At 34.9% G+C, this 27,891-nt stretch overlaps 3 protein-coding genes across 3 annotated transcripts in view; all 3 read right to left on the minus strand.

Moving 5' to 3' along the window:
• The window catches only part of LOC141376079 (uncharacterized), a 996,984-nt gene that overhangs the window by 221,595 nt on the left and 747,498 nt on the right, over positions 1 to 27,891 (minus strand). The gene's annotated exons all lie outside the window — the stretch shown is intronic.
• LOC147842282 (uncharacterized) overlaps positions 1 to 27,891 on the minus strand; it is a 164,318-nt gene that overhangs the window by 91,915 nt on the left and 44,512 nt on the right. The window lies entirely within an intron of this gene.
• Positions 122 to 27,863, minus strand: tspearb (thrombospondin-type laminin G domain and EAR repeats b). The gene is made up of 12 exons (XM_087267563.1): positions 27,445 to 27,863; positions 23,489 to 23,709; positions 23,184 to 23,410; positions 22,577 to 22,667; positions 21,674 to 21,830; positions 18,276 to 18,407; positions 17,957 to 18,189; positions 8,140 to 8,329; positions 6,013 to 6,245; positions 3,578 to 3,756; positions 3,385 to 3,486; positions 122 to 1,493 (listed from the first exon to the last, which is right to left on the minus strand). Exons 1-12 carry the CDS (start codon positions 27,524 to 27,526, stop codon positions 1,340 to 1,342), a joined length of 2,001 nt encoding a protein of 666 aa, XP_087123689.1. The 5' UTR covers positions 27,527 to 27,863; the 3' UTR covers positions 122 to 1,339.

A 27,891-nucleotide genomic window follows, 5' to 3' on the forward strand; every position in this document is an offset into this window, starting at 1 on the left:
TATTGAAATATGTGATAAATTTGTGATAGATTTGTGTATTTATATATATATATATGCCGAGCACTGTATATATATATATTTTTTTTTTTTTTCTAAAATATAGCCACAATCCTCAGTTAAGTTTGCAGATTTTTTATTTACTTTTTATTTATTGATTAAAATCATTAGCTATAAATCACCACTGTTCCTTAGTAAAATACAAAAAAAAAAAAAAAAAGAAAACTATTGTTAGCATTTTCGAGCAATCAAAAACTAAAGAAATGCACAAACGTTTGGAATACTTATATTAAAAAAATAAAGTATAACCATGTCTTATCTTATCACAGTAGTTTCCAGTAGAGGGCGCCTAATATACAAATTACATTTGTGTGTAATTCATTTTAATGCGTGGTTATTGGCATCATAAATATTATCAATCACACAATAAATTAACAAATGTAAAATCTGTAATTTACACCAATAAAGCAGTATACTGTCATTTACCGTTTTTTTTACATTTCTCTTTCAGCTTTTGTTCCCAAGACAAAATGGATATTATCATTGGATGAAAAACGTTGAATAAACACAACAAAATCGAAACAAAAATATTATATTCAACAAAACATAATGCTATGCTGTCGAATAAGTCGCTAGTAAAGCAAATGTAGTAGCTTATATGTCACAGCAAGCTCACAATTATGACAGAATCAAAACAAAGCAGAAAAAATGAACAAAAACACTGTTCATAAAGAAACCATCAACACAACTATCTTCTAAAATAAGTTATAGAGGTAATAATATTAAAAAGAACAGTCAGTATATTATCAAAATCCTTAGTCATTTTTATTACTATTAATATTATTCACTTATAGCTGAATTTATAGAATTATACATACTTCAATTTCATTTAAAGACCTTCTAATAAAACAAATGTAAAAGTCGGTAGCTTACAAACAGTACAGTACAGTTAATACAGTGTTTTGTTGGCTGATAAATCGATCTTTTCCAGTCATTTTATAAACTAACTAGTTAGCTGCCTTTATGTGCAGATGATCACAGGACATAATGACATATTAAACAAAGCGTACTGGAGAACTGTGTGCAAAATAAGTGCAGGTATGAAATCTTCTGAAGTGAGTTTTCTCAATTTTTCCATAGTCTCTTTGCGATTGTGCTGTTGTTGTTCAGGATTTTTTCAGTGTAGTGAATTAGATCCTTCAGCTTGTTACAAGGAATGTCATTAAGTGCATGTGGTAAATGAATATTATTTCAGTTTTGGATAACAGCTATATCGAAGAACATCGTATTTACAGTTCATGCTTTGAGTTACTGCTAGTCTTTGTTTATATGTCCAGTGCCACTATATGGTCCTTAATTTAAGGACCTTAGAGAGAGCAGCTCTGGCACTGGAGTAGATGAGGTAGTAGCCGTCGGTTGTGTTGAAAAATTCCCAGTCTCTGCAGCCATTGGTGCTCAGTCTGTTGACAGGGACAAAGCCCTCGTAACCCTGCCATCTGAAACAAAAATGTATGCATCATTTTTTCCAAAACCTTCATTGCATTGTCCAATCAGATATCTACAAATCTGCTTTACAAGTTGGGACATATCAAAGTCAAAGCATATCTAAAAAATTAAAAGATGCTACATTTATAGGTCACATCAACTGCACTGTTTTAAATATTGCATTAAAATAATCCTAATATTAACTCATAAAATTATTTGAAGTTAAGAATCGCTATAAAATCAAAGCTAAATGTCAAATGGAACTTATTTTCCAAATCCTAACAAAAATTAGGTTCCCAAGAGATTTTTTCGGTGTGCAAATACAGTATTCCTGTCCAGTTGTTCCTGTCACAAATCCATTCATTTCTCTCACAGTTTCATTTTATCACAACACAGACAGCAAACATGGAACTGTGACTGTCAGACCTTTCTAAGCATAAGTGACTTGCCAGGATTATAAAATGATAATGTAATATGAAACTTGAACTGCTCACGAAAATGTGGAGCTCGCTAAAAATTGAAATAACAGTTACTATGGTGACACAATGTTTAATTGTTTTAAAGGATGATTTCTAAATGTAAAAGGATATATGGTTTGTCAATATTAGGTAAAGGGTTACTTAAACTAGCACTAACCCAAAACTTAATTACTCACCCTGATGTTGTTTCAATCCACAGAGATCTTTAATCATTATTGTTTGTTTTTTATTTACAGTTTTTGGGCACACAGAAATATTTTGGAGCATTGTGATTAAAGATGAACCGCTGAAGTCACATGGAATGTCTTTGGTTCATTTTCTGAACATCTTCTGATCATTGCTGTCTATGGAGGATGAAGAAGAGCTCTCAGGTTTCATTCAAAATATCTTAATTTGTGCTCTGAAGATGAGCGAAGGTCTCAGGGGCGTGAAACAACATGAGGGTGGGTAATAAATAACAGAATATTCATGTTTGGGTGAACTATCCTCTAAGAATAAGATATTAATGTTTTAACCATGTAAAGGCAAATTGGCTTTTGGTGGGCCAGTGGCAGTTTACAATTAAACAAGCTATAAATCTTTAGAATGGCATTTTAAATATATGGATGATTTTATTGTCTATTAAGACATCTGAAGCAAACTCCTGGCATATTAAAGGCCCTGATACACCCTAAAATTTAATAACAAACTTGTCTGACACATGTGAAAAGTTCCTTTCAGGAGTTTAAGAGAGTCTACAAAGTGAGCTCCCTGCTATATGTTGGTATAGTTTTGAGGCTCTGCATTTTTCATATGGAAATTTGCTTAATTTCCTCTGTTCATTCTTTCAAAGTCAAGATGTCCACAAGGAAATAGTTTTAGTTGTAAGCCTCTATATCGCCGCTTTAGAATTATAAGGTTCTATCTGACATTTTTGTCAAAATTAATTTATTGACATATTCTTATTAAATTACAGCTTATTTACATTATGGGATGTTTTTTATAATTTGTTTACATTTTAGGACTTTTTATAAAAAAACAAAACAAATGTTACACGCATACTGTTTGCTATGGAATGCAAAATCTTAATACAATTCCAAGGCGATGATATGCTGCTCAACAGTGTGGATGAGTACATGGTAAAAATGGCAATTTATGTATCCATGAGATATTGTATTAATCCTGCACAAATGTATTTTAGAAAAGTTAATTAAATTATTATTTTCTAATATAATAAACCCATTAAAGTCATTATTATAATATTTTATATTTTAAGTTAGAATCTGTGGAACTAGCTACTAAATTATAATTGGTAGTAGCTGTTCAATTAGAATTCAGCAGTGAGTATATAAGGCCCTAAATGCAGTCTGCTTTTGTAAACCAAAATAAGACTTTTATTTTTTCTTTCCACTGATTTAAAATCCATACTAGATGAGACCCGTACCTGTATATAACACTATTAAGAGAGTATGAGTTTCCATCATAGGAGTTGGCGACCACCAGGAACTTGTCATCTCCCACAGTAAAATACTCCCAATCTAAAGCACTGAAAGACCCAGACAACAAAGCGTGCCTTAAGTACAAGCATGACAACTGCAAATGAAGACTTTTATATGTAATGTTTCTGTATAGTTGACCTGTTTGTTTCAATATCCTGAAACCTGACGAAGGTCTGTGATGTCATGCTGAGCTCATAGATGGTGGAGTTGATGGAGTACAGGATCTTGCCCTCCTCCGTCAGCATCTGGCTGTTGGCCACCGCCAGAAAAACCCTGTTTTCAATCTGGAACATTTCCCAGTCGATCGCGCCGAATGTCTGGAGGGTCAGAGATGAGAAAGGGATGTTATTTTCATGCAGCCATGTAACAAAATCACACTTACACTATCAATCAAAAATTTGGAGATGATTTTTTACAAGTTTATTTGCAGTACAAAATGTGTTTTTGAAAGTGCGGTGCATAATTTTTCTTTAAATGAATAGAAACCTCAAAAAAGGCATTTATGTACAATACAAGTCAACTGAAACAATATATTACTAATTGATTGATATTGATACAGATTTTCAAATGTTATTTGATTCTCACACAATCTCTGCACTTGTCACAATTTGATGTCTGCATTTTCATCCAGTGTAAATACAATAATCAATATATGAAGAGTTCAGATGCAAAAATGTCTTCTAAACGTCTCAACATAAACAAAAGTGGCTGAGGATAAAGCTCATTTTCAATGGAAATTTCAGACGGCACTTAGAGGTTTTTGCATTTGAACTTATTCCACAGCAATTAGATCTAGATCTTTTTTTGGTGATGCGGTATATGTTTCGCATATATACAAGCCAATCTCAGCAGCATTTTAGCTGATTGCGCAGCCTCTGCCATCTCATCCAGTCTCTATCGAAGGTTCCTGTGCCATACGGTTAAAAAATACTTTAGTAATATAAATGACCATAGTATATTTTCATGTGTGTGCCTAACAACTGACAATAAATCTGGTAGCAGCATGTTCAGGCACCTGTGCCTATATATGTGACTCTTTAATATTCTAAAATGTGAATTTTTGTTGAGGTTGTTGTTACGTTACTTTTTTTGTTGGCATGTATTATTATCATTTATATGTTTCGGATACGCGTTTTCACTTTCTGAATCCAATGCCTAAATATATAAATTGTTAAAATGACTATATTAAATATTTTAATAATAAACTATTCTCTACACTGAAAGAGTGTACTTGCATTTTGATGTTATTATATTGCCATTCTGTCATTATATAATAGCTGGCATAGACTGGTCCTAAATAAAAATGACAACAATATAATTTATGGCAAAATTTGGGTGCAGTATATTGTACATCAAAAATAAGATATTGTGACAGGCCTACATAGAAATGAAAAAATACATTTATTTTGACCTTTAGTTTGTAAAATGTAGTTCTAAATACCAAGAGCCTTAGTGGCAGATTAAAAAAAATACTATTAGTTAGTATTTTGGGTCTGCGCTGTGATCCTTAGTCTTATTTTACCCTAATTATTTTTCACCTTTTTTCGCTTATTGGAGAGGACAGTAGAGAGTATTGACTGGAAAGTTTGGGGAGCAGAGAAAGAGGAAGGAAGGCGGTAATTGAACTCTGGTTGCTGTGAGCACTGGAGTGCATGTGTTGACGTACTTTCCACTACACCCTGGCACCAACCTTAGTCTTTTTATTTGTCATCAAATCTAAAAATATTTCTAAAAAGAATTTTCTCATATAATCTATTGTTGCTCTGAATTACATTTTAGCATGCGTCTTCCTCTTAAAGTGCTTTTTCTGGAAGCATTTCTAATGTAGCTTTGTCCTCACAGGAATACACTACAATTTAAAATATATTACATTTAAGTTTTCACATTATCATTAATTTTAATATGGGTATAAGAAACAAGACTTATCAGTTGCAAACTTTGAACAAGTACATGTACAGTTAAAGTCAGAATTATTAGCCCCCCTGTTTATTTTTTCCCCAATTTCTGTTTAACGGAGAGAAGACTTTTTTTTAACACATTTCTAAACATAATAGTTTTAATATCTCATTTCCAATAACAGATTTATTTTATCTTTGCCATGATGACAGTAAATCATATTTGATTCAATATTTTTCAAGACACTTCTATACAGCTTAAAGTGACATTTAAAGGCTTAACTAGGTTAATTAGGTTAACTGGTTAGGGTAATTAGGCAAGTTATTGTATAACAATGGTTTGTTCTGTAGATTGTCGAAAAAAAGAAGAAGCATAAAGGGGCTAATCATTTTGTCCTTAAAATGGGGTTTAAAAAATAATAACTGCTTTTATTCTAGCAGAAATAAAACAAATAAGACTTTTTCCAGAAGAAAAAATATTATCAGACATACTGTGAAAATTTCCTTGTCCTTTTAAACATAATTTGGGAAATATTTAAAAAAAAAGAAAGAAAAAAAACTCAAAGGGGGCTAATAATTCTGACTTCAACTGTATGTCCATATACAGAACAGAGAAATGTTTCTCAGTCTGTGTCCTTCATTGTGAATATGATCATGATAAAGCATAAATTGACTCACTGTAATGGACTGATAAGGCTGAAACATCCCTCCCAGCCAGATATAGATTGTAGAATCAATGACTGTAGATCTTCCATTGAAAGTGTTTGCCACCACAAGGAAGTAATAAGGGCCGACAGCGAAAAACTCCCAGTCATACGCGCCAGCCGTGGGGATTGTCTGATTGACCTCAAAAAACTGGGTAACTTGGTTCCACTTGTAGATTACACTATCAATATTGTGGTTTCTCTCCCCTATGGAAAAAACAAACAAACAAACATTGATAACATATTTGATAGTCACCTTTAGACATTCTGCTGACTAAAAGTAACATTGCAAATACATGTCAACTAGCAGTATTCAGAGTATTGGTATTGTATGATTTTTTTTGTTTTGTTAACAGTTTAGAATAATAATAATTTAGTTAATATTAATGTATTTACTAACATTAACTGAGTATGGAGAGTCAAGCATGTATTAGAGTTAATGAATTATTAAAATCCAAAGTTATTTGTGCTTGTTAACATTAGTTAATGCACCATGAGTTCAAATAAAATAACACAAACTAATGTTATTTATCTTAACACTAACATTAACAAATATATAATAAATGATTTACTAATTGTTTATGTTAGTGAATAAAGTTAACAAAAGGACCATTATTTTAAACTATTACAATTTTTTTATTAGAAAGTTGTTAATTTTTCTATTGTAATTTGTTAAATTTTATTGAATATGAAAATACTCTTTGATGCAAATTTAACAATAATTATAACCAGTGATACGCAATTATGCACAGGTCAAAATTCTATCTTGATGGAATAATAAAAAATAAGCAAAAGAAAATAAAGAAAATACTACAGAAATGTTTTTTCATTCATTCATTGATTTTCTTGTCGGCTTAGTCCCTTTATTAATCTGGGGTCGCCACAGCGGAATGAACCGCCAACATATCCAGCAAGTTTTTACGCAGTGGATGCCCTTCCAGCCGCAACCCATCTCTGGGAAACATCCACACATACACACACTCATACACTACGGACAATTTAGCCTACCCAATTCACCTGTACCGCATGTCTTTGAACTGTGGGGGAAACCGGAGCACCCGGAGGAAACCCACGCGAACGCAGGGAGAACATGCAAACTCCACACAGAAACGCCAACTGAGCCGAGATTCGAACCAGCGACCTTCTTGCTGTGAGGCGAACGTGCCACCCACTGCGCCACTGCATCGCCCAGTTTTTTTTTTTTTTAAATCAAAAGTAAGTAAATTAAGTCAATAGGTATTTCTATTTTACTATAATTTGCATTTTAAGAAACAGCAGAACACATCCACATGATGGCCGTTAATGGCAAAAACTAATAAGATAACAAATAAATTACAACCACTATTCAAAATAACACATAATTGTACAGAAAGTTGATCAAAATGAAGTACAATGCCAAATTTGAGCTTTCTCAAATGTTTTTCAGGAAGTTTTTTTTCCACAGTTTTCCATACAAACTTTTACATTTAATAAAACACATTTTAGACTTCCTAATTGCAGTATTTTCCCACCATTTTAATCAAGTATTACTAAAGTAACTTAACATTTTCAGCTTTAAATCAATTACTTGCAAAACATTGCATCTCTGTGTGTGGCTATCAGAAGTGTAACTCAATTCTTCAGGCCATTTTCACCCAGAAATAATCCGCCACGGCTCAGTTTGGATGTGCTCCAACAGATGCAGGTGTATAGACGGGGCCTGTATGGTTATGAAGGGCAATGAAAGGTGTCTTTTATGCTTGCGTTTCCGCTTTGATCAATGCCAGAGGCTCACGTAAGAACTTCACACGAACGGATAAGCACGGTGCGCACTCATAAGCGAACAGACATCAAGTGCAGAATCAAAGTCAACCACATAAACAAGCAGACCTTTTAGCCCTAAAAAGATTTCCTTGATGGTTCAGATTGTGTGCCTCAAAGGCTGCAGATTTGTATGAGATTTGTATGGAATTTAAGCTTAATCTTCTTTCAGAAATCGTATAAATGGACTTCCTCCTGTTATTGTTCAGCTGATAAAACCTGTGGAGTTGCACAATTTAAAAGGACAAAAACAGTGCTATGAGATGACAGATGTGTAGCGAGTGGCTCTGATGAACATTACCTTGCCTGTGATTGGCCACGGCCAGGAAAGTTTCGTCTTGAATGTTGAAAGCCTCCCAGTCGCGAGCGCTGTGTGTGATCAGAGTCTGGTAGCGAATAAATTTCAGCTTCTTTGAGCTCCATTTATAAATCACCGACTGCTCGGGCTCTCCTGCTTCTTTACTCTTGCAGTTGGCCACAACCAGGAACTTCTGTTTCAATAGAAAGAAAGCATGTGAATTAAATAGTTCTGTAACGGCAATAAAAAGAAACAAGTTGCAAAATTGTGTTTAAATGAACAATTTGACTTTCTCTAATGATGACAAGGACAGGCTTAAAAAAATTGTTTATAAAAGGAAATGTAATATGTACATGTCTGTATATATAGCCACATATAGATATGTACATACATTTACCGTCCACTTTATTAGGTACACCTGTCCAACTGCTTGCTCATTAATGCAAATTGCTAATCAGCCAATCACTTGGCAGCAACTCAATGCATTTAGACAAGTAGAAATGGTCAAGACAATCTGCTGTAATTCAAACTGGGCATCCGAATAGGGAAGAAAGGTGCTTTAACTGACTTTGAATGTGGCATGGTTGTTGGTGCCAGACGGGCTATTCTGAGTATTTCAGAAACTGCTGATCTACTGGGAATTTTTTGCACAACCATCTCTAGGCTTTACAGAAAATAGTCCAAAAAAGAGAAAATATCCAGTGAGCAGCAGTTCTGTGGGCACAAATGCCTTGTTGATGCCAGAAGTCGAGCTGATAGAAAGGCAACAGAAACTCAAATAACCACTTGTTACAACCGAGGTATGCAGAAGGGCATCTTTGGACGCACAACACTTTGAACCTTGAGACAGATGGGCTACAGCAGCAGAAGACCACACTAGGTGCCACTCCTGTCAGCTATGTACAGAAAACTGAGGCTACAATTCGCACAGGCTCACCAAAATTGGATAATAAAAGATTGCCTGGTCTGATGATGAGTCTTGATTTTTGCTGCAACATTTGGATGGTAGGGTCGGAATTTGCCATTAACAACATGAAAGCATAGATCCATCCTGCCTTGGATCAACAGTTCAGGCTGGTGGTAGTGGCGTAATGGTGTGGAGGATACTTTCTTGGAACACTTTGGGCCCATTAGTAGCAATTGAGCATCGTGTCAACGCCACATGTCAATATGGTCAATATGTCAATATGGGGGAGGTTGGTGGGGAGGGAGGCAAAGTATTATTTCTTTTAGTTTGGCTGAAAGAAAAGCTTTTTTGTATTTTTTAAAAAAATTTTAAGGTCAATATTATTAGCCATACTTTTTTGATTGTCTTCAGAAAAAACACTGTTATGCAATAACTTCCCTAATTATTCTAACTTTGCCTGTTAACATAATAACTTAAAGTCTTTAAGTTGCACTTTAACCTAAATACTAGCATCTTGCTAAATAATTAGAACACATTAAGGCACCGTCATCATAACAAAGACAAAAGAAATTCGCTATTAGAAATTAGAAAGTAAAAACAAATTACTTATTAGAAATTAGTTATTAAAAATATTGTTTAAAAAAATAATGAACAAAATCTCTCTGTTAAGTAACACTTGGGAAATATTTAGAAAAGAATAAAAACTTCACAGCTAATGGGCTAATAATTCTGACTACAACTATACATACTCATTTGTAAGCACACATATATTGATCCATATAACATATATATTTCCCCTCTATATAAAATGATCTGATGTGCATCTGATGGAATTGTAACTTTATTTGAGAAGTAAAGGAATCAAAATGAAATTGTAATGAGGTTTGCACATCATAATTGTAGATGTTTTCTGCATCTTCACAGGGTTTAATTATGCAAGCTGACTTTCAAAGCCAGAGGAAAAGAGGAATATTTTAATGAATTGCCTCTACCTCAAAAGTTCAATTTAATAGTGCATTGATTTATCTTTTAATAACTGGTCACCGATGCAATTACAAAGGCTTCCCCCCTCTTATTTCACTATAAATGTAACGTGAATCATAATTTTCTCAGATTTCCAAGAAGAAAAACATATGGATAATTGCACTGCAGGTATTAACACAGTCCCATTCGGCTTTGACTGTAATTATGCAGTAAGTTAAAGTGAAGGGAAGCAGGAGGTGTCTGCTGTAAATGTTGGATACAGCATCAGACGAAATTAATTTCTGTTATTATGCACATGTGATTTACAACATTAAAACTTTAGAGCCAGATCTCCACCCCCAAAACCACATCAGAAAACAGTGTGATGTGTTAGTAACAGCTGGGGATGAGCTTTACTCCGAGCAAACAGACGCTCTTCCAGCAGCAGCTGTTCCATAGGCAGATCCATCAGTATCATAGCAATTCATTTATTCATCAGTTTGTTCTGCTCCTCAAATTTGATTGGTTCAGCAGAGCTGAGAGAATGGTAATAGATCATTTAATAGGCCACCTGTTAATGCAAATATCTAATCATTCACCTAACAAAGACTGTACACTGTAGATAAACTAAGCACAGATTTTATTGTATGGCTTCCTAAAGGTGCAGTAGGTGATCTGCCAAAATGCTAACATTAGCATAATAGCTTTGAAAACGCATATATCTCCCTTGCCATCCAAAGCCATGAACGCACACCGAATAGATGATCATCAGCCTTATATAGCACTAGATCATATCATTCACCAGTTAGAAAACTGTTTCCCAGTGATGGGCTGCAGCTGGAAGGGCATCCGATGCGTAATACATATGCTGGATAATACATATGCTGGTAATAAAGGGACTGAGCAAAAAGAAAATTAATGAATGAGTTAGAAAACTCTGGGGAAACATGCACTTTGTAGATAGCGTTATAGGGGGCTAAATCCTTTACAGAATTATTATTATTATTGTTGTATTCTACAGTGCTTCAAGGAAATCGCGCACTGGACCTTTAAGGTGATGGAATATGGCGCCGGCACAGTGGCGTTGCTGTGGTTAACATAGTCTATGGCATTCTAAAAAAGAATGTGTTTGAAAAGCGTTCGATGACGAAGAGAAACTGCATTCGCTGACATCAGCGGTATGTAAAGATTTCTCTAAAAGTCTAAATTTAGGTTTTTATATATGGTTGTTTCAATGTGTTTTTGCTGAAGGAGACTGAAGATTTCAGTATTTCTCTCGGTCATGTCGTTTTTAGATTATTATATTAGTTTTAACACATATTATTTCGTTTAGACTGTAGATTGTACTGAATATGTTGGTTGGAATTAGAGATATAGCTACATTGTCGACTTGTCAATTTTAGGATTTTGAATATATTTATTTTATTCTAGTTTGTGTATTCTGTCATCTTCTTCAATAGCCTGTTTATAAATATAATCCATTTTTGTCAGGTATCAATATATACAATATTTTTGTGTGTATGATTCATTTGTATGTTGCTATCTTGTTTAACATTTGCAGATTGTTATTTGTTATACAATCAGATAAATTGATCTGTTATAATGTATTTGTATGCTTTCAGCTTTACACACATTGCATATTACTGTACGTCTATTGGCAGATAAATTGTCTGGCTGTTGTATTATTTATTTGTAATGTATGCTGTCGGCCTGTTCAACATTTGTAACTTATTCTATTTACAGTTTAACTATTTGCTGTACCACCTTTATCTATTCTTAGTTTATAGATTGTCATCTTGTAGAGTATTTATTTATAGCTTTGAAAATATTATTTGTTAGTGTTATAACAGAACCAGACTGGAGACAATAGTAGATGAAACGTCAAAAAAATAGTATTAAGATGTATTGATGACTTGATCTTTTTCTATGGTATTTTACAGATCGGAATGGACCACATGGAGAAAAAAGGGAATCACACACCTCAGCAATGACTGGAAATTGATGGTCAGGAATTTATTTTTGAAAAATCCTTCCAATATGAAGCAGGTGGTGGTTGGTATAGATAGTTAGATTGGCTTTGTCTGTGTCAGGTTTTTCTTTTTCAGGTATTGGAGAGAGAGAGCAGGCAGAAGAGGAAGATTCACATGAGCATCGATGAACATTTATCTGAAACAGAGCAGGTGGAGCTCTGTTGGTGCTGTCTTTGTCTTTTGCAGATTGGAGTTGAGCAGAAGAAGGAGACTCACAAGGGGAAAGATGGAGATAAACTTGAAGACCTAGACCTCAACAAACAGGTAGAACTGCTTGAACAGACTGAACAATGGAGGTGGTTTTCAAAGAAATGTATTGAGATTAATTAAAGATTTTATATATTTTACTTTGGTAGATTGGCATGGAGCATGTGGAAAAACAGGGAAACGCCTTATTACTGACAAGTACTATACATTGTCATTTAAAATTATATACTAAAATTTTTACAAACTATGTGATAATCGCGTATTTCCTTCAAATAGATAGATAGATAGATTGATAGATAGATTTGAACAAGTAGAGCTCTATTGATGTTGTCTTCATCTTTTACAGTGGATTGGAGAAACTAGGGAATCATATCTCAGGAATGATAAGATACTGATGGTCAGGGATCACCTATTAACAAACTGATGTCCTTCCAAGAGGAAGGGGGTGGAGGTGGGCTTAGATAGTTAGATGCTTTGTCTGTGGAAGGTGTTTCGTCTTCAGGTAAAGGACACACAACAGGCAGACGAAGAAAATGATAAATGATAATCACAAGATAAATTAAGGAATGGATGGATAAACAGATGTCCAACCATGAGGAAGAGGTAGGGTGAGCTTAGATAGTTAGTTGTCAGATATCTTGTCTGTGGCAGGTGTTGCTTTTCCAAGAAATGGACACACAACAGGCAGAAGGGGGAAACTCATAAGAGCATCAGTGGAGATTACCTGAAGAACACTGGAGAACAGCTTGTGCATTGCTGGAGCTCAGCAAGCATGTAGAGCTCTGTTAGTCCTCTCTAACAGAGGAATGGAAATGCTATGTAGAAAACTTTCACTATGGGGATTTTGCCAGAAAGCCAATGATCTGAAGAGAAATAAAACAGGCCAATGAAATGCCAATGAATTGGCAGCATCCAGCGACCGCAGCTGGCAGCAGTCTCAATTAGCTGGGTATAAAGCAGCAGATGTGTATCGCTTGGCACATTTTTAAGCTGAAGAGCCAAACTAAGCTGTCAGCTAAGGCTCAATCACTGTGGTGAAGGAACATAGCATTTGCATAGTTAAATTCTAGGAATTTTTGTATACGGCAGTACTTTAGGAAAGCGTGCCTATATCCAGAAGGCGAACAACGCTGCAGAGGCCACCTGCTGCCCAGATAGGGAAACCTGATGGCGGAAGACATATGGACTAGCTCGGCAAGCGGTAGTACACATATGAGGGATGGTTAGCAGTGGGAGGGAGGACACAGGCCCCACTCTGTAACCCTCAGATCTGCGCTACATATGATAAGATGGTTAGTGGGTAGGGAAGGCTGGGTGTGTCTAAGAAAGGGAAACACTCTATGGCTGAATGGTGCATATGGGGAATCACACATAGCTAGCACCAATACCCAGCACTCTTGTTGACCAAACAGGCAATACCAGACATCGTACTGGGCCTGGCACCTGGCCGAGTCAGGTGCTGGGGTCCTCGGAGGAACTCTCTAGGGGGAGCTCCATGTTAGGGATAATGTCACTGCAATCATATTTAAAACCGAGCTCAGTTTCCTCCCAATTGATAAGGGTTACCCAGCAATCGAGAAAAAATGGGCTCCATCCAAAAATCATAGAATCTTGCGAAGGTGTTGCCCAGCCCCCAGCTAATATCTGTAAGATAGGCGCAATGTGGTAACACCCAAGAGGAGGCAACACTACGCTCTCACTCCCAATGAAGATCTTCAGTGTGAAGGGTGACAGCCTATGCTCCAGCTTATCCTAAAGGAAGGATCACACAAATCTGGCAAATCTGGGGATCTTCTCGGCGAGAAGCGCACCACTCAGTGAATAGACTCCACTTCAGGGTGTAGGCATGCCTCGTAGAGGGTGTTCTAGCCTGAGTGATGATGTTAACCACCAATGTTCTAAGGGCAACCTGGTCCATAGAAAGACAAGTTCCGTGCAAGAACTTAGGTTGCGGCGACACAGCGGGGTGATGGTCATTCTGTGCATGCACATACGCCATGCCCATCTGGGAACCTGATTGTGAAGTCAGGGATGAAGGGGTCTCATATGAAGCAATCCTAGTAGGGTGATAGCGGCTGCAGATACCATATTCCACAGGAGCTTCCACTTTCTGCCGGACCACTGTGTTCCTGTCAAGTAGTCTCAGACAGCACAGCATCAGCCTGGCACGCTCTTCTGTAAGACGAATCGTCACGGAAATTCAGTGTACATTAATTAACGTTCCACAAAAGCATAAATATACCTAAATTAGCCCAAAGATGAGTTTTTTTATGATGGTCCTTTAGCCAGGTCCTATAGCAATAAAAATACAAATTCAAACTAAAAACAATACTCAAATAAACAACAACACTAAAAACAACATCAAAAGCCTAGTGTTTACAATGTTGATAGGAAGCCATTTATTAATATTATACTTAAATGACTTTCTAACAGATTGTGGTATCAAATTCCACTGATGTGATGCTTTGAAAGAAAATTAAGCTTGCCCACAAGAAGTTTTTCTAAGTGAAATAGTGCAATCAGCTCTAGCTGCACTTCTGTTTTCTACAGATTTAAATTTTAAAAAGTCAGATAGAGGGGGAGGTGCCATTTATAACTTTGAAAGCTACACAACCGTTTTTAAACTTAGAGATGTTTCCCAATTAAGCAGTCCATGGGTTTTCATAATAGTACAATGATGAAAACTAAATTGTTTTTAAAATAATAACTTATGTAATAAATATTGTTTATATAATAATTCCAGAGGTTTTAAATCTGTAGATTTTGTCTTATAAGCAACAATTTGTATAAGGTTCATAGATTTTAAATACATTTTTGCAGCCTTATTTGATAAAGAATTTCTAAAAATAAAAAAATAAAAAAATAAATAAAATGAACTATATTCAATTTTACCTTGTTACATACCTTTTTATGTGTGTTTTAAAACCAAGACAGGAGTCCAGATAAAGCCATAGGTATTTAAATTCCAAAACAACTTCTCTCCTGAGATAATAACATCCTGTTTAGTATCAATGCCATGTCTTTTAGAGAAGTACATGCAAGCTGTTTTTGAAACAATTAATTTTAGGTTATACTGATTCTGTCATGCTTTATTGAAAATGACTGTATCGTCAGCATACATAATGATGTTACACCGTTGACACACCGTAGGTAAATCATTTATGTACATGCTTAAGAGAATTAGTCTCAATACTGACCCATGTGGAAACACTGCCCTTACCACTCCACCTCGATTCATTAATGCCCTTACCTTTTCAATGAAATAAGTACTGCTAAATAAGTAGCAGTTTCTGTTGAATGATTTACCCAAAACTGAACTGATTTGAATGTAATTGAAAAGAACTATTATTTAAATGGTCAACAATTTGTTTAACCAGCAGTTTTTAAAAACCTTTGATATCATAGGTAGGACACTAATAGGCCTATAATTGCAAGTTAAGCTGGAGTTGCCTCCTTTGAATATAGGAGCAACCACTGCTGGCTTCCATGAAGTATGAAATTAATGATATTAATGATAAGGAATTAACAATCGAGAAACAAATTTGTTCCAATGACAGTGTGTCTATACCAAAAAAATCCTTAGCCTTTGAAGAGAGACATCATTACTTTTTTGACATCTAATTTATTTACTGAATTTAATACCAAATCGTAACACTAGCATTGTTTAATTGTAAATAAGATTGTTAAGCTGTAAAACTTTAAGCTGTGCAGCGCTCACCAATCTGGCAAAGCTCAGGCTAATGGCACCATCGGAGCAATCACTAACATGCCAGCGGTGGGGCGGCTTGGGAGGAAAGAACTCTGAAAAGCGGAGCTTCCCCAGGAAGAGCTGAAAATAAGTTTGTCACATACCTTCCTTCCAAGAACCCGCGAAGAGGCTGGAGAAGTGAGAGAAAGCAGTCTGTGCTCTGGCACCTTTAAAGCCTGTGGTGATATGCACTGGCGCTGCGAGCTGGAAGGCGACATGTCCCAGACTGGTAGGGCTTGAGCTTGCACACCCAGAGAGAGATAGAAAACTGCTGTTTTATTGAAGATTTGGTTATCGCTGGCCTAGAGGCCAGCAGGTAAATGTTTTTTGTTGTTGATGTTGGTCCCCAGCCCTCCACTGGGAAGAGGCACTTGGCGATGACGCTTAGCCAGCGGAGCGACCTTGGAGAGCAGGACTTGGTGCCTTAAGTGGGCCCCTTCGACAGTGGGAGGATTTGGATAGGGCTACGAGGAGAGCAGTTTTTCAAGCCCGCCAATGGATAACCTTGCCCATCGCGATGGAAGCCAGGTCAAGACGCCTTGCGGTCAAAGATTGACCAAAATGCCTTCATACCCACTGACTGCTCTGCCTTCAAGGGTGGTGAGGTCGACAGCACAAAAGAACCGGGCAGAAAAAGGTGCCATCCATGCCTGCTTGTTGGTCTAGTCGGTCCGATGGGGGAACTGGTGGACAAGCCATCTCCAGTCCCACTATATCCAATTCCAGGTCCAAGACCTCCTTCACAACCCCCGGAGGGCGGGAGTGGGTCTAGACTGTGATCAGAACATTTTAGCACACCTTTTGGTGCAGCGATGGGCATCTGGTCCATGGTGCCTTCTGGTGAGTAGGCAGCCATTCCAGGAGATGCATGGCCACACTCACTTAAAGCTTAGACGAAGCTCACTGTGTAGGAGTGGGGAGCCTGCAGGCCTGAAGCGGTAACTGACTTAGGGGAGCAGAAGGGGTGGCGTACCCTAATGCCAGAGCACGCCGTGACCTCAGTTGCGCAACATTGAGGGCATGAACTGTCTGCGAGCACACAACAGAGGAAGGGCTCTGTCGGTGCTGCCTTTGTTTTTTTGCAAATTGGAGTGGAGCAGAAAAAGGAGACTCAACAGGGGCGTCACTCGAGCTCATTTCCATGCCCCAGTAAAAATGACCAGTACCCCAGTAAATGGGTTTATGTAAAGTTTACCTATTATGTAAGTGTATTAATTAAGAGTGGTGATCCCAGAAAAAAGACGCTATTCTCTATGTACAACCGAATTAATGCTTGTGAAAGCAATGTTTAATCAAAAACAAACTGATGCATACTCACAGATAAACATTTGCACGCAGTGCACACCTCAATTTTTGCTCATGCTCCTGGTGTGAATACCGGTTGTTTAACACACAAGGCAAAAAAATATGTGCCGCTCATTGTGAAACTGGCGCAACAGTCTTTAACTTAGTGGTTTCTACACGCACGCAAGTTTTGGAAGTCGGCAAAACTAATGTTTAAATAATATGATGATGATCATATTTTGACTAAACATGGCTCCTGTAAGATGTTTTTTTGTATGAAGCACAAAGGAGAGATGATGAGATGATGAGAAGTTAGACTTGACATTAATTCTCTGCCATGAGAGTCAGGTCTCAGACAAAAGATAATTCTAAACATTTTTCTGTGTTCATTGTCATATGAAATTAAAATTCATGCGAAAGATTTTTTAGATCTTGTATCACAACAGTTGTGTCTGTACATTGATTTGATTTCTGTTATTTATTTAGAATAATAATTGTATAATAATACTTTTATTTATTTTGGTTGCAACTTAAGTTCTTAAGTTAAAAATATGCATTTATAACTATTAAACTGGAAAGTTTTTAAAGGCTCTTGTACCATGTGAACACCACATATTCATATTAACTGTTGTATAAAAGCAAGATCATGTTCTGCTAATAACATGAAGCTAGCCAACACACCTTCTTGCCCACTGTGAAGTACTGCCATGCCTGTGCATCGTAGGTGCTGATGTTCTGATATCGTTCAAACCTCCCATCCATCCATTTGTATATTCCTGAACCAAGGTTGGAGTCTCGGTTGGCGGTCGCAATGAAAAGCCCAACGGAAGGGATGTGGAAAACTTCTATGTCAAATGTCTCAGAGTAAGTGTATAAATCCTGATGATCCTCCACATAGTCCAGCTTCTCTTTTTCTGCAGAGATGCAGTGCAATCGTCAGATACCATGCCTTTTTCTAACTATATACTGCAGCTCTACTACAGTTTATTAAGAGGATCACCTTGCAGCATTGTGAGCCACATCATGCCATCACAGAGAAACAGTCCCTTTTTCAGCGTGTTGAACCACAGTTGTCCCTCCTCTGAGTGTCCACAGGGCGGACTCACACCCGCAGTCACCCGAACCTCTGCCTCTGTGCAAAATAAACAGATGTGCACATAAGAGTGATAAACATTGTATTAACATGTTTCGTATATATTCCTTGCGATTTTGACAAGACTATTCTTTTTTGTTAGTTTTATATTGTAAGCGTGCAATGGACTAATTCAGTTATAAAAGAAAAAAAGAAAAGAAAAAAATTATATTTTATTGTTTTAGGACTGACATGCAATCTTTACATATGTGTAAGAACAATGCGGCAAATGAACCTGAGCCCTGACATGAACAAACATTCTTTCATTGCTGCTAATATGAGAATCAATTAGAGATGATTCAAAGAATAAACAAAAGTAATATATATATATATATATATATATATATATATATATATATATATATATATATATATATATATATATATATGTATATATATATATATATATATATATATATATATATGTATATATATATATATATATATATATATATATATATGTATATATATATATATATATATATATATATATATATATATATATATATATATATATATATATATATTTATTTATTTATTTATATATATATATATATATTGTCGTCAATTTCAGTTGTATGAGCAAAAAATAAGTTAATTCTAGTTGATATTTGGCAGAAGATAGATTTTTCTAATGAATCAACTGTTGAACTGCATCCCAATCATCACAAATACTGCAGGAGACCTAGTGGAACTCGCATGGACCCAAAATTCTTATAGAAATCAGTCAAGTTTGGTGAAGGAAAAGTCATGGTCTGGGGTTATATTTAGTATGGTGATCTTCAGAGTGGATGGTTAAATCAACAGGCTGAGGTTTCAAGACATTTGTGTTGCCCATTACATTACAAACCACAGGAGAGGGCAAAATCTTTAGCAGGATAGCGCTCCTTCTCATACTTTAGCCTCCACATCAAAGTTCCTGAAAGCAAAGATGGTCAAGGTGCTCCAGGATTGGCCAGCACAGTCACCAGACATGAATATTAATCAGCATGTCTGGGGTAAGATGAAAAAGGAGGCATTAAAGATGAATCCAAAGAATCTCGATCAAGAATGCTTCCTTTGCCATTCCAGATGACTTAATTAAAAAGTTATTTGAGTCATTGCAGAGATGTACGGAGGCATTCCTCCAAGCTCATAGGAGTCATACACAATATTCATTATTTTTTCACTGCACCATATTCTATACTGTACTTTATTTCTGTTAAGTGACAAGACATTTGTGTAAGCAAAGTCAGACCATACTGTCCCAATTAAATAATTAAAAATCAAGGCATGATCATATTATATTTTGGTCAAATAAATGTAATCTAGAGGCCTTTGCCTTTCATACAAGCCACTCCTGACACCAAATGATTGACTAGAAGTCAAGTTATTATTTGTTGTTGGATAGGTCACAAGATTTATATATATATATATATATATATATATATATATATATATATATATATATATATATATATATATATATATATATATATATATATATATATATATATATATAACTAAATATATAACTAGATATATAACTCATCTGTTTACCCAAGATGTCTTTAGTTTAAATTCATTTCACTAATTCTTTATAGTCAGAATATAGTAGAGTTCAGAATAATGAGTATATATCTGTTACACTAGATGATGATAGAACATTATTTTTATTATATAAAGTTTACAATGTAGGTCTGGGAGGAGGTCTTTAGGAATGTCAATCATTATCACATGGGTATATACAACAGCATTGCACTGTATCAGCTGACAATTTTTTTCTAGCATCCCATCATCTCCCCTTATCCTCATCCCAAACGCTCAGTCTTTCTCTTCATAGTTTGAATGCACAGCTAGAGTCAAACCTTGAGCAGCAAGCCAAGTTTATTTACCATTGTCTATCACGACTAAATGGGCAGGGGAACTTATGAAATGTATATTATATTTTAAATCACAGATGTTATTTCAAACATCAAAGTAGACACTTTATATCACTTTTGTAATTTTAAGTTCATTTTAAAATAGGGCTATTTGTCTTTGCCCCACAGACAGAGACAGACAGACCTAAATGTACCTGAGACTACATTATATAAGAGGAAATAAATCAACATGGCCTCTCACTGCCCTGTGTCATGTCTCTCAACAGGCCCACAGTATACAGCACAACAGTGAGCTCTGTTTTCAAACACCAGCACTTCTTCTGAGCCATAGAGAACTCAAAGCACAAGGCTGTCAGTCAGTGTCAGTGGATCAGTAACACACTTGTGAGATAGAGTTACTCACATCCCCATACAATCACAGACTTGTGTTTACAGCAAAAACACACAGCATTCCTATAGGACACCTTTCTGCAGACCTATGGACACTAGTTACACATAAAGCAACCGATAATACCCACACCTCTTGGGGATTACTTTACAGTTAGTTTTCTTTCTACAGGTTAAACAATGTCAAGAATTCCAATATGAAGTTACAGGACAAAGACAAATGCTTATAATAGATGTCCAACAAAAGTCCAAAAATAGATTAGACAGACTTCACATGTGTAGTCGTTCATTCCTGTCTATTTGATGGTTAGTCTATTTTTTGGACTATTGTTAGATTTTCAAAGCCAAAATTTCGTCTTGTTTTAGCCAAGACATCTACATTTAGATGTCTATTAGATGTCTTTTTGACACAAAAAATACTTGCTGTGTTACTTTTTTTCTTTCTACTTTGTTTTGCCAATGGAAAAATGTCCATCTGAACTATGAAATCAAATCTGGAGTGAAAACAACCGGTTAAACACTGACAGTGATAAAATGGCCTCCACAGAGCCCAGACCTGAACATTATAGAGACAGTACGGTATTACATAAACAGATTAAATAAAAATAAAGATGCCTAAAGAGTAAAGTGCTGAGAGATGCCTGTGTTTAGTCAACTGTTAATAGTATATTTATATTTAGATTTCCACTACAATATCTTAGCTATACTAAAACTGCTCTTTTGTCCAGCATTGTGTTCATATTTATGATTATGTTTCGCTATAACCGTGGTCCTGCATGACAAAACATATCTTTCCACTGTATGTCCACACAGCTCAACTTGACTTGACACCAAAACATAAATGTGGATAGTCATTAAAGTTTTGCTAAAACACAAAACTAAAACTAATGGAGGCCTAAGACTTTTGCACAGTATGATGCATTTGCTTTTCTATCTCAAGCTAAGCACATACCTAAGTAACTGGCATGAAAATTGACATGCAGCCAGAGCTTCCAGAAAGTGTTTTACTGGTCTCACCATACGGATGAAGGGGAAGATCAGTGGATGATGGTTTGATTGGCAGGTATAAGAGGGCCTGGGGAATTGAGAGTGCAGATAGCCGGGGCTCAGATGAGGGACATATTTGTGAGGTAGCATCTGAACCAGGCAACAGAACTAGCTGTCGCATCAGACCCTGCGAAAAATAAACAATAAAATAAAAACAAATCAGTGGAATGAAATGTTAGAAATAGATTTGTAAGTACATAGTTGATCTTAAAAGTTTCTGTTTTTGCTTTGGCTTTATTTTTGGTGTAAAAATAATTTACAAAATAATAATTTAAAAGTAATTTTATGTTTTCATTTTACACATCTCAGCATCACCTCTTCTCCTTCTGTCTGAAATGGTATGTTTGATGATCTGGTCACTCCAAACACTGTCTTTCTTTAGAGTATACTCTGCTTTGATTGGTCAGATGGCCTAGTCCAGGGGTCACCAATCTCAGTCCTGCAGAGTTTAGCTCTAACTCAACACACCTGCTTGGAAGTTTCTAGTATACCTAGTAAGATCCTGGTTAGCTTGTTCCAGGTGTGTTTGTTTAGGTTTGGAGCCCTCCAGGAAGGAGTTTGGTGACCCCTTGCCTAATTTGTTGTAAACAGTCTACAAATTACAGATTGTCAGACATCAAATGTCTGTTTCAATATCTGAAATTCAGCTATGGAGGTCTCATTAGCGCTTAGTTTTACCAAATTATAATAACTGGAATAGCTGACAATTTTGTTTCAGGCAGTAAAGAATCTGTTACTTATTCTTCTTCGTTTAGGGAGACAATATCTTATTTTTTTTTACATTCACAAAGTGTTTTTTACACACCACAGTGCTAATATCCAAAGAAAACATCACAGAAACACTTTAGTAAAATGATGAAAAATTATATGTACAGAAAACAAGCCATTCCATCTCCTTCTGCTGGCAATGAAGAATGTGGAGCCAGCTGTATCAAGATCTTCGGGGAAGGGCCTTTCAAGCACCCTGTTTAAGACAAAACAGTCCTTTTATGATATATTGAATACATGCTATATTGATATATTGTGATATTATGATCTATGGAATAATAAATTTCACCCTGGATCTCAAAATAAGTCTTAAGTTGCATGAGCATATTCGTGGCAATAGCCACAAATACATTGGACAAGATGCCAAAACTCATTGAAATATTAAGTAAAGATTTTTTCATGAAGACATTTGGTGAATTTCCTATCATAAATGTACCTAAATATCATTTTTGATTGGTAATATGCAATGCTAAGAACTTAATTTGGAACTTTAAAGGTTAATTGTTTTCTATATTTTTGAGAATTTTAAATTGACCAAATATTGTCCCATACTAACAAACATACATCAATGTAAAGCTTATTTATTCAACTTTCTTGTGATGTACACATGCCAATTTCCAAAATAATTTACCTTTATGGTTGGTTTTGAGGTCCAGGGTCACATATTTTTTTTATATAGAATTTTAAATAATTACATTAGTCAGAGTCTTACAGCTCAAGAGGTGTGCCACAATCTACAGTGAGGATTGTGTAGCATCCCGTCACCGCCAAAACCAAAGTGTGCCAGCGGTCATCATCCAGCCCTACTGCCTTAAAAGTGATGCGTTTCCTGCTCCCATGGCCCTTGTGCAGGAAGTGGAGTTTATCATGGGACAGACGCAGGCCGAGAAGCAGTTCATCTGAATCCGCCTCCAACACTGTAAATATGTATTCACTTTTCTGCAAATCAGAGAAATGAATCTCTATCACTATTCAGAAATGCAAAGGAAGAGGCTGAAACATATTATTTGTTCTGACCTCAGGAGCCACTTGTGGGATTTTGAATGTGACGATGATGGAGAATTCGGTGGGAAAGATGTGACAGTTAATAAAGAGCTGAGAGGAAGGGAAGCTGAACAGCTGTGGAGATCCAGAAAACTGGAATCCTCGAGCACCTCTGGACTGGACCATGCGTATACCATCCTGCACCCTGCTGGCCATGGGAATCACCCGGGACAGGAGGTCGAGTGGTAACAGATCTGTAGAAGAAAAGCATGTTGTATCATCAGTTCATTTTTATTATTATTTAGTATTTAGTAATATTACAACTTTATCTTTAGTTAAAAAAAAGTATACTGAAACAAGTACGCTAAAACAACAGTTTGTGAATGTCTGTCCTACTTTATTTTTAAACAATCACAGCAAACTAAAAGATGGTGCTTTGCTGACTCTATTGAATTTGACAGTAGTCCCACAAACCCTATTGCTTTGTCTATTATTACAGTGTTTGATAAGTAATCCAATAATCCAACTGATTATGTAATCACAATCTTAAAAACTGTAAATATTTTAAAAGCAAATCAACTTTGTATGCATTTTGCAAACATTATTCTGACATTTTAATAAGAATGTCTAAAATCTTTCATGTCTAGAACCTAAATAACCTAATCTGGTTTTAACACTTCTGATAATAATAAATGAATATAAAAATAATGTATAAGAATGATTTTTGAAGGATCACTGAATTAGAAACGTGTTTTGATGATGTTTTAATGCTTTGAAGAACAACATAACCAACTTAACCAAGACTTAATTTATTTTATTAATTCAAAACATTAAAAAAGTATCAAAATAGTAAAAAAGGGGGTATTAACAGTTAAAATATTACCATTTTACAGCACTTTTTAGTCTATGTTCATTTACACGTATCTTTGAAATCATTCAAGTTATATAAATGAAAGAATCAAAGGCCAAGTGCTTGAGTTTTGTTTCGATTCACTTCAGTAAATCAAAGAGGGAAATGGTTAGAGCGAGGAACATGTTATGGATCATATTTCAAAGACTTTTAAGCCAAGCAAAAGACACATTTTGGAAAGCAAACAGTCCTTTTCAAAATATCTCACATTCACGAATGCAGCTCTGGGTTTTCAGTATGCCTGTCTGTTCAGATTCAGTAATGCTGATAAAGAAAACAAGGTATACTATACACTTTTTATCCTTCTTCTTTCTATAGGCTATTAGTAGAAAGCTTGAATACACTTTAATTACAAATAAGAATAATTTAGCAGATTTCCAGAAAGATTACATAATAGATTACTAACCAAATCAGCAATAAATCGGTCAAAAACATTGCCATTAATATCCTCTGGGGCACAATATTAAAATTATATAAATACAATTTTATTTAAACACCTAAATACTTGTCTTAAGATCTTATGAAGCATTATGAACTCGTGTCATCTCATAGAAAAAGCATATGAAAGAGGCAGAAATCTTTAGGTTTGGTCTTTAAAATCTTAATGTGAATGCTAAATGAACCAGAACCAAATGTATAATTCTTTTTTTATGGTCAAGACCATACTAACACAAACATAAAACACAATCTAAGAGGTCAGATATAGTCTTCAGTCAAATCCTGATTAATGTCTGATTATAAACTCAGTCACAAGTCTTAACATTGTTTTAGTTTGTAAAAATAGTATGATTCATTCAGAACAATTTATTTAAATATTTGGCTTGAATAAATGCATAAACAGGAAAATAAACAGGAATGTTTGAAGTTGTTCAGAACTGAATCTGATTACCAAGTCAGCAATGCTTTAGTCAAAAAATCTGTCAAAAACTTTGCCATTGAATGTTTTTATAGCATTCTGTGGGATAAAACAATGTCATTTATTCTATTTAAATGCTACCTCAAGATGTTACCAATAGATCTGCATCTACATGTTAGCAGGTTTACTGCGCCCAGAGGGAAATCTAAATCTATTCCTCTACTATTATAAGCCCCTTTATGATTTTCAATCTTATAGCTCATATACAAGATGAGAAATGAAAGAGGCAGAAATGTCATAAACGTCCGCGCCTGGTTTGATCTTTTACCACATCTTTTTTTTTTTTTTTTCTGTTTACTAAAAGTGTATTAGGTGTTCTGGCAATTTTGTGTTTGCTCTGTTCCAAAACCGTATCATGTTTTTAATGACATCCCATATTCAGACAGTGTCCCTAACTAGTGCAGATAACATTTAAAGACATTTTACTCAAGCAACAATTGTTACAAACAGTGAGGAGATGTACAAGAGTTAGGAATGCTCTCTAATTGTCATTTTACGGTGCATTTCAGATAAAACCACAGTGTAACAACAGAGGCTTCATGAAAGGTTTTAAATCAGCACCTGTAACCACATCTAATCTGTCTTTTTTAGCTTTACAAACGTCCAGACTCATTCTGACCAAGTAAAAAAATAAACAAACAAACAACTATTATTGACATTTATGTCTCAATTACAAGAGTTTTTTTTCTTCCTTGCCCTAATTTTATTCTCTGTGATCACGAACATCTGTCTTTAATTAGTTTTCCTAAATGGTTTGCTGAATGCAAAGCCCATAATCTAATGGCAATTCACTGGAAAATCAGCAATAATTACAAAGAATAACATGACTCAAATAATGTTTTTAACAGGGACAAGTTATGACTGAGACTCAGAGTTAAACATCGTCTTTAACAACAGGGACACTTTTAAACTTCAATAAACCTAAAATTATTTCATCGGAAATAAAATAGACTGACAGAATATTATGTACTCTATATTTTAGAAAAAAAATAAAAATAAAAAGGTATTAATAGACATATTTAAATAAAACAAAATAAATGTAAAATGTAAACAGAAAAGGCTAAAAAAAACTAATTCAAAGTATTAATAAAAATGAATAATCACTCAGATACTAAAATAACACTGAGGTTAGATGAGACAAAAACTGAAAAATATGTTGAATTTTTAAATTTTTAAATTAAAAATATATTTTATCACTAATTTTACTATTACAATTATAATATCTTTTATAATTTATAATTTTACCAAATTTGGATCAAATGAATTAAATCTTGATGAGACTGGACCTTTAATAAGCAATATGTATGTTTAGTATTTGTATTTTTTTTAATTAAATTATATTTATACATTTCTTTCACAAATCTTAATATTACTGATATAATGTCATTACACTGTGTGATCAAATAAATACATGATGAGACTAGATTTTTTAATATGTAAATTGTATGTTTGGTATTTGTATTTTTAAATTTGTAACAGTATTACCATATTTTTTTATCAAATTAATGATTAAATTGATTAAAACAAGATACTTCTTAAAAAAGATTTTTTTTTAAAAATCCAAATCCAAACTTCTGAACACTAGGGGCTTCATTTTATTAAAATAAATTAGCACAATAAATAAATAAATAAATAAATAAATAAATAAATAAAGGGACTAAGCAAAAATATGAGTAAATAAATAAATAAATAAAGGGACTAAGCCAAAAAAAAAGAATAAATTAATTAATTATTTAACACATAAATAAACAAACAAATAAACAATTAAACAAACAAATAAATAAATAAAGAGACTAAGCCATAAAGAAATTGAATGAATAAATAAATTAACAAATAAATAAATTAACAAATAAATAAACAAAGGGACTAAGCCGAAAAGAAAATGAATGAATAAATAAATTAATATATCAACAAACAAACAAATACATAAATAAACAAATAAATAAAGGGACTTAGTCGAAAAGAAAATGAATGAATGAATAAATAAATAAATAAAAAAAGCCATATCTTGGTTTGATTCACTCTAGTAAATTAAAGTAAGAAAAATTAAAACGGTCTGAGATATATGTTTTAAACAGCCTAATTTCTGGGGGTAAATTCTCAAAAAAAAAAAAAAAAAAAGAAACAATTTAGCCTGTTAAATCAGCAAGTAATATATCTGACCTGTGCATGGTCTCCACGGTCCAGAATGGCAGGTGATGATCCAGGACAGGAGCACACAGGCCAGCAGCGGCAGCTCCGACATCAGGGTCTCCACTCTCTCAGCTCCATTCACACACAGCCAGACTGAAACAATGCCATTCTCAAAGCCCAGAGACCATCCTTACATCCGCACACAGGTAAAAGACCTTACTCGTAATTGAAAGGACATCTTATTCACTTCTGCCGTCCCGTTTTATGATTTCAGCAAACATATAATCAAACAACAAAGAATTCAAAGCACTGATTAAAATCCAAACTTCTGTTGCTCAAAGGAGTCTCCATAACTGTGAAGAAGTTTCTCTTTGGACGGAGGCCGGTCGTACATTGCTGTACACTCGCTGTGAAGGGGAGTGTAAACTTCACCTGTGAGTTATGAGCAGGGAGAGGTGTTTTACCCCGCAGACATTT

The sequence above is a fragment of the Danio rerio genome, chromosome 9, assembly GCF_052040795.2.
Source record: "Danio rerio strain M-AB ecotype USA chromosome 9, GRCz13ab, whole genome shotgun sequence".
In the NCBI taxonomy this organism is placed as follows: domain Eukaryota; kingdom Metazoa; phylum Chordata; class Actinopteri; order Cypriniformes; family Danionidae; genus Danio; species Danio rerio.

Bases quoted from the DNA above. Each gene is read 5' to 3' on its own strand.
- tspearb (XM_087267563.1), bottom strand. From the start codon at position 27,526: ATGTCGGAGCTGCCGCTGCTGGCCTGTGTGCTCCTGTCCTGGATCATC. The intron at 23,411-23,488 runs GTCAGAACAAAT...TCTGATTTGCAG, and splicing joins TCCCACAAGTGGCTCCTGAG to AAAAGTGAATACATATTTAC. The intron at 18,190-18,275 runs GTGATCCTCTTA...GCATCTCTGCAG, and splicing joins GTGGCTCACAATGCTGCAAG to AAAAAGAGAAGCTGGACTAT.